Consider the following 14,849-nt stretch of genomic DNA (forward strand, 5'->3'; position numbering starts at 1 on the left):
CCGAGAGACAGCCTGCCTCCCCAGGCTTCAGCAGGTGCCTGGCGGGGCTCACGACACAAACAAGGTGAGGATCTCCGGTCCCAGGGCTGGCGCGCGGGCGTTTTTTCCCTGCTCGACATGCCGCCACTCTGACTGATCGGCTTCTGCTTCGGAGCCTCGGCTCCACGAGGTGGTGACCAGCTCCTGGTTTGCCGCCCGCCAGAGGAGAGTCCCGTACCCCAAGCCCTCCGTGGGCTCCTCCCGGCAATCCTGAGAGCTAGCAAAGTGCTCTTCCTTCCCCTCTGGTGGAGGGGGAAACTGAGGCACAGAGCTGTGGACGGCTGCCAGGGTCACAGAGCGCTGAGGGCCGGAATCCCCAGACAGGCAGAACTGGGTCAGGCATGTCAGTAAGAGGTCGCGCCCTCCACGCTCTGAGGAGGGAAGTCCGGGCCTAGGGCGGTGCTTCCTGAAGGTTTTGTCCCCGGTGGAGGTGGGGAGCCAGGCCGGGGTGACATCTGCTGGACCTCCAAGCTGGACTTGGGGCAAGGAGGAGGGGGGGGACGCGCTGGGGAGGCGGGGCAGGGAGATCCGGGCTTGTCGATTTCCACGGGGAGAGGAATCCTGGGCACGGACAGGGACGCGGCTGGCACCGGGACTCCGGGAGCGCCCGAAGGAGGCCTGTGCCCTGGTGGCTCCTCCCGCCCGCGGCCCCGCCCCTCAGGCCCCCCAGCAAACCCGTCGCCCGCGTTTCCGAGGCCAGGCCGGCCGGCTGCGTCTAGGCCCCGGAAGGCCAGGCCGGGCGGGGGCCGGCGGGGGCCGGGGCGGGGCTGGCCGAGGGGCCGGGCCGTCCCTTCCAGCGAGGGCGGGCCGCGCGCGCCTTTAAGTGCGGCGGGGCCCCGGGCGCGCAGCGTCGGCCCAGAAGGAGCGGGCGCCTCTCCGGTCCCCGCCCCCGCGTGCCCCAGCGGTCCCGCTGCCCGCCCGCCGGAGCCGCCGGCGCATGTGGCGGCGCGCCCTTCCCCGTCCCCTCCGCAGGCGGCCGCAGCCCGGCCCCAGCACCGCCTCGGCGCCCCCGCTGGTCCCCGGCCCGTCCCCCGCGCTGCTGCGGCCGGACGCCGGCCCGGCCGCGATGCAGGCGCGCGCGCTGCTCCTGGCCGCGCTGGCCGCGCTGGCCCTGGCCCGGGAGCCCCCCGCCGCGTCGTGCCCCGCGCGCTGCGACGTGTCCCGGTGCCCGAGTCCCCGCTGTCCGGGCGGCTACGTGCCCGACCAGTGCAACTGCTGCCTGGTGTGCGCCGCCAGCGAGGGCGAGCCGTGCGGCCGCCCCCTCGACTCGCCGTGCGGGGAGAGCCTGGAGTGCGCGCGCGGCGTGTGCCGCTGCCGCTGGGCGCACGCCGTGTGCGGCACCGACGGGCACACCTACGCCAGCGTGTGCGCGCTGCAGGCGGCCAGCCGGCGCGCGCTGCAGCTCTCCGGGACGCCCGTGCGCCAGCTGCAGAAGGGCGCCTGCCCGTCGGGTAAGCGAGGGGGGCGCGGGGTGGAAGGGGAGGCCCCTCCCGGGGAAACTGAGGCGCGGAGCTTGGAGCAGCCCGGACGTCGGCCCAGGCTGGGCATCGTGGGCAGGCCCTTTGGAAATCATCTAGCCAGACCCCTGGGCTTCCAGGTGGGGAAACTGAGGCCCAGGGTCACAGAAGTGGTTTAAGGGGGAAACTCGGTGCTCTCCTGACCGCCAGGGGGTCTGGGCTCATCAACACGTACCTGTCTTGCGTATCCTTTCCGCGGTCCCGTATTCCGCTCTGCTCCGCCCCCGGGGGTGTTGGGTGGAAGGCAGTCTTTCCTGGTCTTACATCTCACCCAGTCCGGATGTTCTCTTGAGCGACATCCAACGTCCTCTTTCTTTTGAGCTGGTCTTAGAGTGCCGGTCTCCAGAGGGCTATTGGGAATGGTGATGGAGCCTGTGGGGTCTCTGCGCGGCTCGGAGCCTCCTGGGACAGGCTGCTGAGGCAGGAAATTCCTCTGTCCCTCCAAACCCCAGGACGACCTCCCCCCACCCGGAGCTGGCCCGGGGCTGCTTCTTGCCACACAGCTGGACCCTGTGCGTGGAAGAAAATGCTAGAAAACCCTGCCGTCCCTTTATCTGTTTGGGGCGCCTCCTAGGAAGGCGTTGGTCCAATAGGTGCTTGGGGTCGCGGTGTGCTGGGCGCTGAGCCCCGAGGTCAGGGGGATGAGTCAAGCCCTGTGTGGGCCCTCGTTTCATAGCCTCAGGGCGGGAGACGCTAACCTCGAGGACAGGCTTGTGGCCCTGGGAGCCCCGTGGGGAGTATATCACCTGCAGCGCTTCAGGGATGAGAAGCATCCGAACTGAATCTCACGCCGGGGACGGATGTTCAACGGCGGTAGGGAAGGGCTCTCCGGGAACAGGGAGTAGTGCGCGCGTGAGCGTGAGCGTGTGTGTGTGTGTGTGTGTGTGCGCGTGTGTGACACCCAGGGCTGGCAGGTCGGCAGGGATGGGTGACGAGTGGCCATAAGTGTCGTGCCAGTGGCTTGGACTCCATCTTGCAGGCCGGACTTCCCCAGTTGATGCCTGAGTCTGTCAGAAGTTCCGGGGACACCTGCAGTCGGACGCCCCCTCCCCACACACCACACACACAAAAATAATAAAACCCAGCGTTTTCCAAGAAGGTGTCAGCAGAGCACGTATGACCTCCTGGCACACTGGGGTTCCGAGGAACCCAGTCCGGGAAACACTAGATAGGCCTAAGTGTGATTGTTTGGGGGAGCCAGTGAAGGGCTTGGAGGGAGGTGAGGGTGATAGGGTCAGGCTTGTGTTTGGATGGTGCCCAGGAGAGTGAGGGAGGAGAGCCCGGTGCCGGGCAAAGTCCCAGGGACGGGTGGTGGGTATTTAGACACTGCCCCCTCGCGGGTGGCCCATCCGCCCTGGGGCTTGGGACTGGCGGGCCCACCTCAGGCCACGCCGATGCCTCTGAGACACAGGGGGCTCGGGGTGGGGCTGGAGCCTGCCCACTGCGGCGTGGTTGTCTCCACGGGCCCCCCCCAACCCTGACTCCCGCATGTGGGGGACGCTCTTAGAATAAGGCTCCAGGGCTGGGGGCAGGGAAGGCAGGGAGGTTGGAGGCCGTCTGAGCATTTGGAAACCCTCGTTTCTTGACTGATCGAGTCCACGTTTGTAAAGTACCTTCCCTGTGTGTCCAGCTGGCCCCCGGCTGGTGGCAAGGGCGCTGGGATGGGGCCGACCCTGTCCACGCCCTGCCCTGGAGACACCTGAGGGTCGGGGAGACACGTGGGAGGGTGAGAAGAGGGCGAGAGCCTGACGGCAGACAGGTGCACAGGTCGCTCGGTGCACAGGGGGCGGCTGCCAGCACGGGGGTCACGGGCTGGGGCGCCACTGCGTGGCCTCAGGCGGCTTGCTTACCGCCCCCCTTCCCATCTGATGACAGTGAGGCCGACAGTAGCAGCCGCCGGGGAGAGCGGGGGCAGGGACTGACGGCCGAGGTGCGTGGGCACGTGCCCCTGATGGGTAATCCGCAGACCGTGTGTTAGTTCCCGTGTTACTGTCGCTGCCAGGACTCCTGCCCCCACCCCCGTCTCTGTTTCACGCGGGGAGTCAGCTTCTGTGCCGAGCCGTGGACGGTGAGCGGGAGCTCTCCCAGCAAAGGAGGGGGCGGCGGGAGGGACGCAGCACAGCAGAGGCAGAGGGCAAGGTCCCCGGGGCACGGGACCCTGTGAGCCTCGAGGTGGGGGGGACGGGGGCCTTAAAGAGAGGGGTGGGGAGGGCGCGGGGCTGGGGTCCGTGAGCACCGTTCGCGCAGTGTGGCCCCGCCCTCACTCCTGGCCCTTGTGCCATCATCGTCCCCCCAGGTACAGGGACCTCAGACACCCAGGTTTCTGCCGGCTACGCGTGCAGAATCCCGTCCTTTCGGAATCCTTGCTGCGCCGGGGTCTCGGGCCAGCGCCGTCTCATCGGGCCTTGCCAGTCTGGCCCTTCAGGCACCGCAGAGGCGCTCAGTGAGGCAGGGAGAGGTCAAGGGGGTCTGAGGCCACTTGTTCAGGCCTCGGCTCTGGCTGGCTTGGAAAGCGGCACCATCGTGGGTCCCAGGCTTCGTTCTGCAGGCAGGGGACCGCAGGGCCTCCGGGGCCTGGAGTCAGGTCAGCTCCACTGGGCTCGGCCGCCATAGAGCAGCATCCTCCCTTCCCCCGCCCTCCCAAGGGTCCAGCCAGAAGGTGCCGGGTGATGTCTACACATGACGGCAGGTGAGGCACTGCCCGGCCTGGGCATTTCTGCACAGAATTCCCGCCCGCTGTCCCCTCGCTGGGCCCGCCCTCAGATGCTCGGCGCTGATGACTCAGGGCCAGTCTCCAGCGCCCGCCTCTTCCCGGGGCTGGAGTCCTGCGTCCCTGCCGGCCGTGGTCCTCCACCGGGAAGTCTAGGCCAGGAGTGTTTGTCACCCTCCCTCGTTCCTTACCTACCAGCCACAGGCGAGTCTTCGGCCTGGAAACGTCCCCCAAGCCACCAGTGCCCTACTTGTCCCCGCACCGCTGGCCTCCCCCGCTCACCTCCCTCATCCTCCCTCCCGCCACTCCTCCACGCGGCAGCCAGGATGGCCTTGGTAAATCCATTCTGCCCGTCACCGGCAGGACCCCCTCGGCAGCTCCCCGACACTGACCCGACCCCCGAGGCCCTGTGCCGTCTGGTCTCCCCACCCCACCCCGCACGGCCACCTCATCTTCCGTGCTCCAGCCTGCCCTTCTCCCCACCTCAGGGCCCTTGCACATGCTGTGCCTGCAGCCCAAGTGCCCATTTTCTCACTTTCATGTGGCCACGTCCTCATCTGTCCGGACCTAGACGACCCCCCACCCCTGAGCCGCCTTCCCTGATCACCGCACCTTGCAACCCCCTCAGTAGCCTCACGAGCACACCCCGGGGCCCCTCTAGACCCTCACATCACCTCTCTGACCCGGATCATCTGCCTTATTTCCATCCCGACCCTCCTTGCATACCCCCAGCGATGGGGCCTCACCACCTTTCCGGGAGCTTTGCATTTTCCCATCTCCACGGTGGACAGAACCACTCCCTGGCGTGGATACCTGTCTGTCGCCGGGATGATAAACACAGACGTAAATGTGTTCCTTGTGTCCGTGGAGGGAGGAGGCTCCCTTTTGCACTTAGCCAGAGTCCCTGCCCCTCAAAGCCTCTCTGCCCACCCCTGCAGACGAATAGGCCTTGGTGCGTACGATTAATTCAAAACCTGGAGCCCGAGGGCAGCGTACGACGTGACCTTTAGGAATCCGTGTTCCGTGTGTGACCCGGTGCAGGTTCAGACGGCGTCTCTCCCTTGTTTTATTTATTAGGAGCTTTGGTTGGTGTTTGATTTTCATCCCCTTAGCAGCTTCCTGTGTGTGGAATTCTGCACTGGGGACCAGGCAGGATGGCGCTCCCCCGCCCCCCACCCCGCTCCCTGCACCCTGGATGGCAGGGCTGAGACACAGCATCTGGCAACTCCTGAGCCAGGAGCCCCCGCAGAGAGGAGCCTGAGACCCGGGGTGCCGTGCAGCTGGCCTTCGCCGACCAGGCTGGGCCCGGGAAGCACCCTCACCCCCTGTGCTCCCGGCATAAGCCTAGAGGCGCGGCCGGGACCCCACAGCAACCCCTGGGGTCTGCCCGCTCGGGCGTCTCCACTTGCCACATGCACCTGCACGCAGCGGCCCCGGGGGGAGTGACGAGACTTGGACCTCCCTGCTAAAAGCCCGGCCATGGCTCCCACTGCCTTCAAGACCCAGCACTGACTTGTGCTGCAGCCTGGCCTCCCCTTTCCTGCCGGGCCCCACCACCATTAGCAGATTGCCTACGAAATCCCCGATCCTGTCTTGCGAGGGACAGAGGACTATGTGTGGAACCCAGGTGAGGGGGAAGCCACCTCCAGAATTGGGGAAGGGTAGGTTGGGAAGGGCTTCCTGGAGGAGGTGGCACGTAAACGGCCATGAAGAGGCGGGCACGGAGAGCGCAGGAGCTGGGAGGGTGGCCCGTCGTCAGGAGGTGCGGAGCTCAAGGCTGATGAGTGACACGTGTGCAGAAGGGTGCAGGGGCCCGGCTTGGGGGGCGGTGCCCTGGTGGGGAGGGCCGATGCGGCTGGAGCGAGGGTGACAGCTGAGGGCCTGAGGGTCCCTGATGGGCGTCGGGGTTGGGTTGGTGGGGGAGTGACAGTATGGCAGGGCCCCCTGGAGTCAGGGCCGCTGGAGGAGCGGGTCTGGAGAGGCAAGGTGTTAGGTGCGGATCAGGTGCTGGGGCCACTCTGGTGTAGACGGTGCCCGGGGCGGGGGCAGGGTTCCAAGAGACCGGCTGACGAACAACCGCGTCCGCGTCCGTGCGCAGGGGCCGTGTCGCTGGGTCTGCCTCGTCGGGCGCGCACGGCCTCGCTTCCGGACAGGCCGCTTCCTCTCCAGCCTGTGGTGGCCCTCCGCGACCCGTGAGGCCGGTGGAGCGGTGGCCCCGCCCAGACCCGAAGCCCCGTCCTTGCCTCCGGGTTCGTATCCGAGGGGACCCACGGGAGACACGCAGCCACGTCGGGATGACCGGAGCTGCGCGGCTCAGCCAGACGAGCCCTGTGCTGGGTGAGCTGGACCCACGGTGTTCCAGGCTCCAGCCGCTGGCTCCAGGCACCCGACGGGCACCCCTCAGTCGTCTGCCAGCTCACCCGCCTGCCAGGAGCTCTGGGGGGGACGGGGCCCAGCCACACTCGCGCGGCCTCCCCAGGGGCCTGGGGTTTGCACAAACCAGACAAGGAAGTGGGCGGGCGCCTGGCGGAGTGAGCGCTGTGTCCTGCCCGAGGGTCTCAGGCCTCCTCCCGGGCCTTGCTTTGAGGGAGGAAGGCCCCGAGGTTCCCCAAGGTCAAGGGGGAGACGCCAGGCTTGTGCTTCAGGCTGTCAAAGCCTTAAACACACATTCTTGAGGTCTTATTTTCATGGCCCGTTAGAAGAAAAAGCTTAGCGGGGGCATCGAGCTACCCCAGCTGGGGAGCAAAAGTGTGGCCAGGATGCACGTGTGTGTGCCCCACACCGAACACCAGGTCTAGAGGCAGGGGGGAGCAGGTGAACCCTTGGAGATGTGCAGTGTCCAACCTGCCCAACTGTATGCTTTCACCCCGGAGCGCGTGACGGGCAGAGCCAGAACCGCGACCCTGTTCGGTTCTCAGGGCTGAGTCCCAGCTACACCACCTGTAGGTCTCCTAAGCTCTCCGCGCCCCGGATCCCTCATCTGTGAAGTGGGGATGGCAGTGGTGTCCTTCCCGCCGGGCCACTGAGCAGCGTGAAGGCGAACAGCCCTGAGCGCCAGCAGACTGAGTGCCGACGGCTGGGTGTTCCTGCCATAACCGTGAGGGTGAAGGAGAGGTAGGTAGTCGAGGAAGAGAAGGTGCCGGAAGGCAATGTCTGTGGAAGGGCTGCCACATGCCCAGGGGACTTCCCAGGACCCGGCTGGGAAGCCTGAGCCCAGAGGAGCCGCTGATGGACCCGTCAGGGCCGGGAGGGCTTCCCGTCGGGGGAGGGCCGGGGGCCGAGCACACCTTGGCTTCCGTGGCGACTGGCCTGCGTACCCACCTTGAAAAAGTCCAGACAGGCCGGCGGGAGGGCCTCTCCTCCATGATGTTGGCACATTAGAGGAGCCAGGCTGGCCCCAAGGCGAGGACTGGCCAGGCCAGACGCCCCTGGGCAGGACAGCCAGGCGCAGTGGCTGAGGACCAGCCCGGGACAGAGGAGGGACCTGGGGTCAGCGTCAAGGGACCTGGCTCTGGGCCCTGGTGGGGGGTTCTCCTGGCCTCTAAAATGGGCAGAGACACCTGCCTTGGAGAACTGCCACGAGAGTTCACCGGACCACGGGCCTGGAGCCCGTGGATGGCGGCTGTGGGGAGGGACCCACGGGGGAGGAGGCCTGCATTCCAGGGACAGGCGCCTGGGGCCCCAGGGCCACGGACAGCGGTGCTCGTGCCCCTGGGAGCCACAGTGGGATCGGAAGCCCCTGTTCCTGGCTCTGGGGGCTAATTAGACCCTGGAGGCGGCTCTTGGGGCTTCAGAGCCCCCCCCCCAGATGGGTGAGAGCGGCCTGCAGGTGGGGGCTGGGGTCCGTGGGGGTTCCCCTGGGACAGCACCCCGGTCCCTGTAGAACATCCATGCACCCCCCCCCCCTTGCTCATTCACTCATTGTCTCACTGCTCCCTGCTGTGGATTGGGGCGCCCAGGCCATGGGGACAGAAGGACATGCCTCGGGAAGGGAGGTGTTACAAGGCGCTGTGGGACCCAGAGGGGTGAGAGTGGTCACTGAGCCTGCCAAGTCAGGGCAGGCTCCCCAGAGGAGGGGTGTGGGCCTGGGCTGGAGGGATGAGGGAAGGGAGCCGGGGGCCCAGAGGGGAGAGCGACAGGTGCAGGTAGAGCCTGGGCCTCGAAGGCACCGCTAAGACGTCGTCATCTGGTGTGCAAGCTGTGTTCAGCATTACGGACGCATAGGCCCAGGCTTTGCGGTCATCTGCCCACGGCCCTTCCATCCCAGTTCACAGCTAACCACGGCGTGACAGGTGGGGGCCTCTTCTGATGGAATCAAGGCAATGAGCTCAGAGAGGGCCAGAACTGGGTCTCAGTGCCTGTTATGCGCTGGAGGGGTAATGCGTAGTCGGGCAGGCTGCGCACTGCCCAACTCCAAGGGAAGCCACTCATGCTGTGACCTTCGTTAGTAATGGTCCTGGGCTGGTGCAGTCCACAGCCTGTGTAACAACACTATAGGGCGGCCCGGCGGGATGTCTGGGCTAGTCACTTTCCCACTCTGGGCCTTGGTCTCCCCCTCTGTTGTTCCGTGGCAGTATGGCTCTCCAGAATTGGCACGTAGTAAAGTCCTCTCTCGGGGTTTGCCGCCGTCCCTGAGCCCTCCAGGGAGCTCGGCCACGCCAGGGTGTTGGGGTGGAGCCCTGACGCCCAGCTTCTCTCCCTGCCAACCCTTGTCCCAGTCCGTCCCATCCTGGCCGTGTCCCTTCCTCTCCCGGGAGGCCCCACTGGACACCTGGCCTCGGTTGCTTTGCCGTGTCGAATTCCGCACGAACTGGACCTTCCAGAGCCCGTGGGTCACAGTTTATTTTTGAAAACAAAACACGACAACAACAACGACAAAGGCTAACGGCTGAATCTGCTGGGGACCGACTGTTGACTTCAGAACTTTGGCTGGAGGAGGGGGTGGGGGTGGGGGTTGTCAAAAGCCCAAATAAACAGAGTCTGCTTTCCAGCCGTGGGGCCCACGGTTTTCATGTGGAAAGAGGCTGTGGGAACCGAGTCCTCCCTTCCCACTGATTCATGGGGTGATTCATCTGTGTGTAGGGAGGAGGACCAGGAAACAGGCCTGCCCCGCCCCACCACCCCCTCCCCACCGCCCACCGCGGGGCTCTGCTTAAAGGGACAGGGCCCGGCGGGGCTCTAGTCATCAGCTGGCTGACCCAGGAGCCTCGGAGGGGTGCCCCAGGCTCTGGGTCAGGGAGGACTCAGGCTCTGAAGTCCCTGGGACCCGGATTGGGGCACCTCTGGGCTTTTCTGTGCCCCATCCCCCGTCACACTGTGCTGTGCCCGACTCGCCTGAACTCAGGTGCACACAGAGGCGCTCGGCCAGTGTGGCTTGAACATACCCCGCATGAGAGGCAGGGCCGTGGGTGGGGCATTACACTGGGAACCCCAGGAGGGAGAGACTCATGCTGGCTGGAAGGAGTCTGCCGGGGGACTGCCTGGAGGAGACGGCACTGGAGTGGTGCCCGGGACAAGCTGGCGCGTCCTGCGGGGGGAAGCGGGGAATGGTCTGTGCAGGTGAGGTGCAGAACGGTGGGTGATGAAGCAGAGACTGGGGGTAAATGGCCCAACAGGTTACACAGCAGGGAGAGGGTGACCCTTGACTGGGCCCTCGGGGACTGGCCGCCCCAGCAGAGCACGGTGGGCGCGAGCCTCGGCCGGGGAAACCCGGCAGACCCTGCCAAACGCCCACCCGGTGGAAGAGACAAGGGCCTGGGGTCGGGGTCCTCTGAGGTCCCCAGGGCACAGGAACTGCCCGGCCAGGAACGTCTCGTCAGAGACTGGAACCTGGACAGGGCCGCAGACTCTGTGGCTGGTTTCCTTCCCTGTGCCCGGAGGCCAGAGTATGACGTGGGCTCCCAGGGGGGTTGCCTCGAGGTGGAGAGGGCAGAGCTGGGCTCAGCGCCCCCAGCTGACTGGCGGCCTCGGTCGCAGAGCATCAGGGAGACTTAGCGATCCCGCGTGGAGATACAGACTCCGACCGCGACGGCGTGCTGGGAGCGTGGAAGGAACCCTGGCCCACAGTGGGCCCTGCCCCGGGGCCCCCGTTAATGTGAGCTCTGAGCCTTACACCCCGCCCCTCCGAGGGTTTTGCCACCCGGAGGAAGAGGGCTCCCAGGCCGGGTAGCCCCTGGCCGCCTGCATTTTGATGGGTGAGGGGCCTCGCGGTGGCGGGCAGGCTCTGACCACCCCGGACAGGCAGCCTTTGATTCAGGCTGACCACGGTGGCCTGGGCCCCCCTGTCCAGTGCCCACTGCCTGGCTGAGAGGCAGACATCACAGAACCGGTGGGGGGAGGGGTGGCTCCTCCCCACCTCTGACCTTGGACCCCGAGGGAAGCTCTCTCCAGTTCAGGCATAAGGGACACTCGGGACCCCTAAGGAGGAGAGCCCTCGGCCTGCGCTCAGAACCTGCCTTCTCTAACTAGAGACGCATCTCCAGGCAAGAGGACTGAGCTCAGGGAGCCACAGTTTTCCCACCTTTAAGATGGGGGCAGTGCCCCCCGCCCTGGCCGCCTCCTGGACGTGGGGAGACGAGTCGGGGTGTGGAGAGCCCTGCATTTGCCCCAGATGTTTATGCAACACCGATGATGGCTGCACTCGCCTTACCTCCTGTCCCTCTGGGCAAAACGGAGAACTCCGGATTCTCACTCAACCCTGATGACCCCTCACCTCCCAGAACTGGACTTCACGGGCCGAGCCCTCTTTGCTCGCCAACACCAGTCCCGGGGTGCAGGGTTAGGCTCACAAGTCACATCCGTACCCGGTTCCCACAGGTCGGGGGTTGGGGGGCACCTTCAGCCTCATTTTCAGACTAGGAGTCAAGGCCCAGAGAGGGTGAGTGATTTGCCTGAAGCCACACAGCCAGAAGTGGGGCTGCCCAGCCAAGCCCGGCCTGCGGGACTCCCAGCACTCGGCTCATTCGGGGAGCCGCTTACAAGCAGTGCTGGGCGGGCCCGGTTCCAGGTACCGCCAGTCTCTGGCTGCGACCGGAGAGAGCTCAGCACATGCCCGAGCAGGGAGACCGAAGGGGTGTGGGCCCGGTGCCACCCACATCCCTCAGGCCTGCGGTCCCGGCAGGCGGCGGCCCCCACTGCTGACAGCAGCAGAAATCTGAGCCGGCAAGGGTTCCAGGGGGTTCATGAACCGCCTGGAAAGTCGGACTGGGGTCCAGCCAAGTTGGATGGGGGGCCGTGGCGACGCAGACATCCGGAGTCCCGCGGGGCCTGGGAGGGGGCCACCCCAGGGCGAGACCGGGGCAGCTCCGAAGGGATGGCCGGGGACCTCTGCTGTCACCTTGCCCGATCACGGCACTAGCACGGGCCGGAGGACGGGCCAGAGCCGGCGGGGGAGGGGACGGTGGCCTCACGCCAGGGCATTGCTCTGGATGAGAGAAAGGGTGAGGGCCCAGGGGGCTGGCTTGGGTCTGGCTCAAGTGTCCCGTCACTGCTTTGCAGCCCAGGATAAGTGTCCTGACATCTCTGAGCCTCCCGGCCCGCCCGGTGGTATCGCGTCCAGTGAGGAGACTCCACAGTAACCATTCTTGGGACGAGGGAGCCCCCTCCCAAATATCTGGGTGTCACCGGGCTGAGTGTCGGGCATCCCTGAGGGGCTCTGAGCCTGGGGGGGGGGGTCCTCGCTGGAGCTTCCTCCCGGGGGGGGGGGGGTTCGGGGCACCGCTGGCGGTGTCTGGGCCTCATTAATGCGCCTGGTTGTTCCTGCCAGCGCAGGTCTCCACCAGCTGACCAGCCCGAGGTACAAGTTCAACTTCATCGCGGACGTGGTGGAGAAGATCGCGCCGGCCGTGGTCCACATAGAGCTCTTCCTAAGGTGTGCGAACCCCTCCCGGGCACCCCCCCACCCCCGTTCTAGCACGGGGGCGGTCGAAGCCGAGCGCACGTGGGGTCCGGCAGACCTCCCCGACACCTGGCGCCCTTGGGGAGGGCGGCCCCTGACTCTGGTCTCCCCGCCAAGGCGGGGGCAGATACCGACCTCACAGCGCCAGGGCGTGGTAAGCAGGCGCACCGCGATGTCGGCTCTGGTGGCCCTGAGACTGTCAGAGCTGCTTCTGGGAAGCTCCGGGGCCCCGACGGCTGATCGCTCAGGGCAGTCCTGAGGTCTCCCGGGGCGTCCTGTGCTCCCCAGAGAGAAGACGCTGACAGTGCGACGTCTCGCGTTCAGGGTTCCTCTTCCTTGTCTTAACCTCGTGGCCCCTGTGTGGGAGGGGGCCTCCAGACGGCCCAGATGAGGCATGCGGGGCCAGAGCCCCGTTCCCCAGCAGCGCTGTCCCGAGGGGTGGAGGCCGGCCGGTGCCATTATGCCAACACCGAGGCACAGAGGACCGGGTGGCCCCCGGTCCCTGGGGGTGGGCAGAATCCCCCACGCCCCGATTCCTGGCCCCAGCACGGGGCTCCCTGCTCCCTGGGCGTGGAGCTTGCCCGGGGGGGAGACCTCGCTCCTGGACGTCACTGCCCCCCATCTCTGGAGGCTCACCCCTGATGGTGCTCCACGTGGCAAGCCACCAAGGGCATGAGCTCACTGTCGGAAGAGCAGTATCCCTGGACACCTGCCGTGTGCTCCGAGCCCCCTCGGCTGCTTTGCCTGCATCTGCCTAAACAGCCCTGGTGAATGCCCACCTCTTAGTGGAGACAGCCGGGCACTCACAGGAGTCACCCCAAGAGTCAGGCCCGGGGGGCCCGCCCCTCAGTGCTGACTGAGACTGTACCCCGACGGACTGCTGTCACTCAGGGCTGAGCCCCAGAAGCTAAGCTTTGATGTTCCCATTTTCTGGGTGTGGAGCAGAGGCCTGGAAACTTCTCTGAGCTCACAGAGCGGCTGAGTGCCAAGTCGGGGTTTCACCCCAGGTCTCTCAGACCCCAGAGCTGACCCCTTACTGCCCTTTCTGCAACCTCCAGACCCTGAGACATATCATTGAGGAAATTATAACTGGACACGCTAAGTGGTATGTCCCTGGCCTTGCCAGTGGCTCAGACGAGGACCGTGTATTTCCAGAAGGCTCCGGGCACCAGGCTTCGAGCCAGCCAATTGCTGACTGTAGCCCAGTCTGGCCAGGTGGCAATGCCATTGCCACATCAGCCTCCGAGGCCGATGTCCACGTGGGTGGGTGGGTGGGTGGGTGGGTGGACGAGACCGAGCGGGCAAGATCCCAGACGCAGATGAGATACTCATCAAGCTTGGGAGCCTTGGCTGTGACCCCGGCCTGGGCGGGGAGGCCCCGGGGCTGCCTCAGGCCCGCCTCGGGCCCCTCCAGCAGACAAGCGCCAGACCCTAGCCGTGGGTGCAGGGGTGTGGCCAGGTGCAGCCCTCGCCCAGGGCCACACGGAGCTGGGGGGCGGGGGCAACGGCCCGTGTGAGTGGTCAGATCCCGTGGTCCCCCTGGGGCCGAGTGCCCAGGCTGCCTGCTTCAAACCCCTGCTCTGCCCTTTGCCTGCCTGACCCAGAGAAGTAGTTCAAGTCCTGGGCCTCAGTTTCCCCACCCGCAAACCGAAGGCCTCCTACCGTGTAGGGTGGTCGTGAGCATTAAATCACTCGGGGAGTCTGGCTCGGGGTGCCCGGTGGCCTTGGCTCTGGTCACCGGTCCTGCCCGCCGAGGTGGGTCTTGTGCAACCCTCACTTCCCTGAGACAGCCCCCACCCTCGAGTTCCTTCTCTCCTGCCCCGTCCAGGCCCCTCGGGGGTCCCAGAGGCGACCCGCCCCAGAGAGGGTCCTGAGCCGTGGCCATGGTTCCCTCTTGGCCCTGCGGGCGGCTGGGCGTGGTCACACATCAGGGAACTCTGACCTCTGACCGTTTGCTCCTGTTCACGGAGACAGAGGCCGGGCCCCGGCCTCTGTCTGCTTGTGTCTGAGCACACACCCCGCCCTGCACCGTCCGCTGTCCCCCTCCGCCCCCTGAGTCCCCGGAAGGATGACACCTGGTGTCATCATGGAGCAGAGCCTGCCACCAGCACTGCCTGTCACGCCGTCTGGGGCTTCGGGGCAGGTGCGGGGCAGGGGAGGGACCGGGCGGGGTGGGAACGCGACCGCCCCAGCACTGCCCCTTCCCTGCACGGTCCCATCTGCCCCTCCGCGGAGAAGTACCCCCCCCGGGGACCCCGGCACCTGCTGCGCTGTCCCCCAGCCCTGTTTGTTGAGTGGCTTCCTGCCCCCAGGCGCTTTGGACAACAGGCGTCACACCCAGCAGGGTAGATGCCCCATTTCCTAGCTGGGGAGACTGAGGCCTGCCCACGGCCAGGCAGGTAATGAGCGGGACGGCCCTGAGATTAGAGTGCCGGCCTGTCTGGCTCCAGCTCTGTGCCCGCCTGTCCTAACAGGCCTGCCAGGCGTGGGCCTCGCGTCCCTTCCCGGCAGACTGCAAGTCAGAGGTCACCGCCCCCCCTTGAGGCCGTGAAGAGGGCCCGGCGTTAAGTGAGCCGGCCAAGGCCGCAGCCGAAGGTGGCAGGGCTGGGCCTGAGGGCGGGGTGGGGGTGGGGGGCCCCGAACCGCGTTCTCTTACCCCACACGGGGCTCCGCTCCCCTCCAGCAG

At 66.5% G+C, this 14,849-nt stretch overlaps 1 protein-coding gene across 2 annotated transcripts in view; it reads left to right on the forward strand.

The window, feature by feature from the left end:
- Window positions 1–1,105: 1,105 nt before the first annotated feature.
- The window catches only part of HTRA3 (HtrA serine peptidase 3), a 31,178-nt gene continuing 17,434 nt past the window's right edge, over window positions 1,106–14,849 (forward strand). Inside the window, exons 1-2 of one of the 2 annotated variants that reach the window (XM_042985056.1) lie at window positions 1,106–1,490; window positions 12,037–12,136. In XM_042985056.1, the coding sequence (XP_042840990.1) occupies window positions 1,106–1,490; window positions 12,037–12,136 (485 nt within the window). Of the gene's footprint in view, window positions 1,491–12,031; window positions 12,137–14,849 lie in introns of both variants that reach the window. The other variant, XM_042985057.1, reaches the window with a different exon arrangement.

This window comes from Panthera tigris, chromosome B1 (assembly GCF_018350195.1).
Source record: "Panthera tigris isolate Pti1 chromosome B1, P.tigris_Pti1_mat1.1, whole genome shotgun sequence".
Taxonomy (NCBI): Eukaryota; Metazoa; Chordata; class Mammalia; order Carnivora; family Felidae; genus Panthera; species Panthera tigris.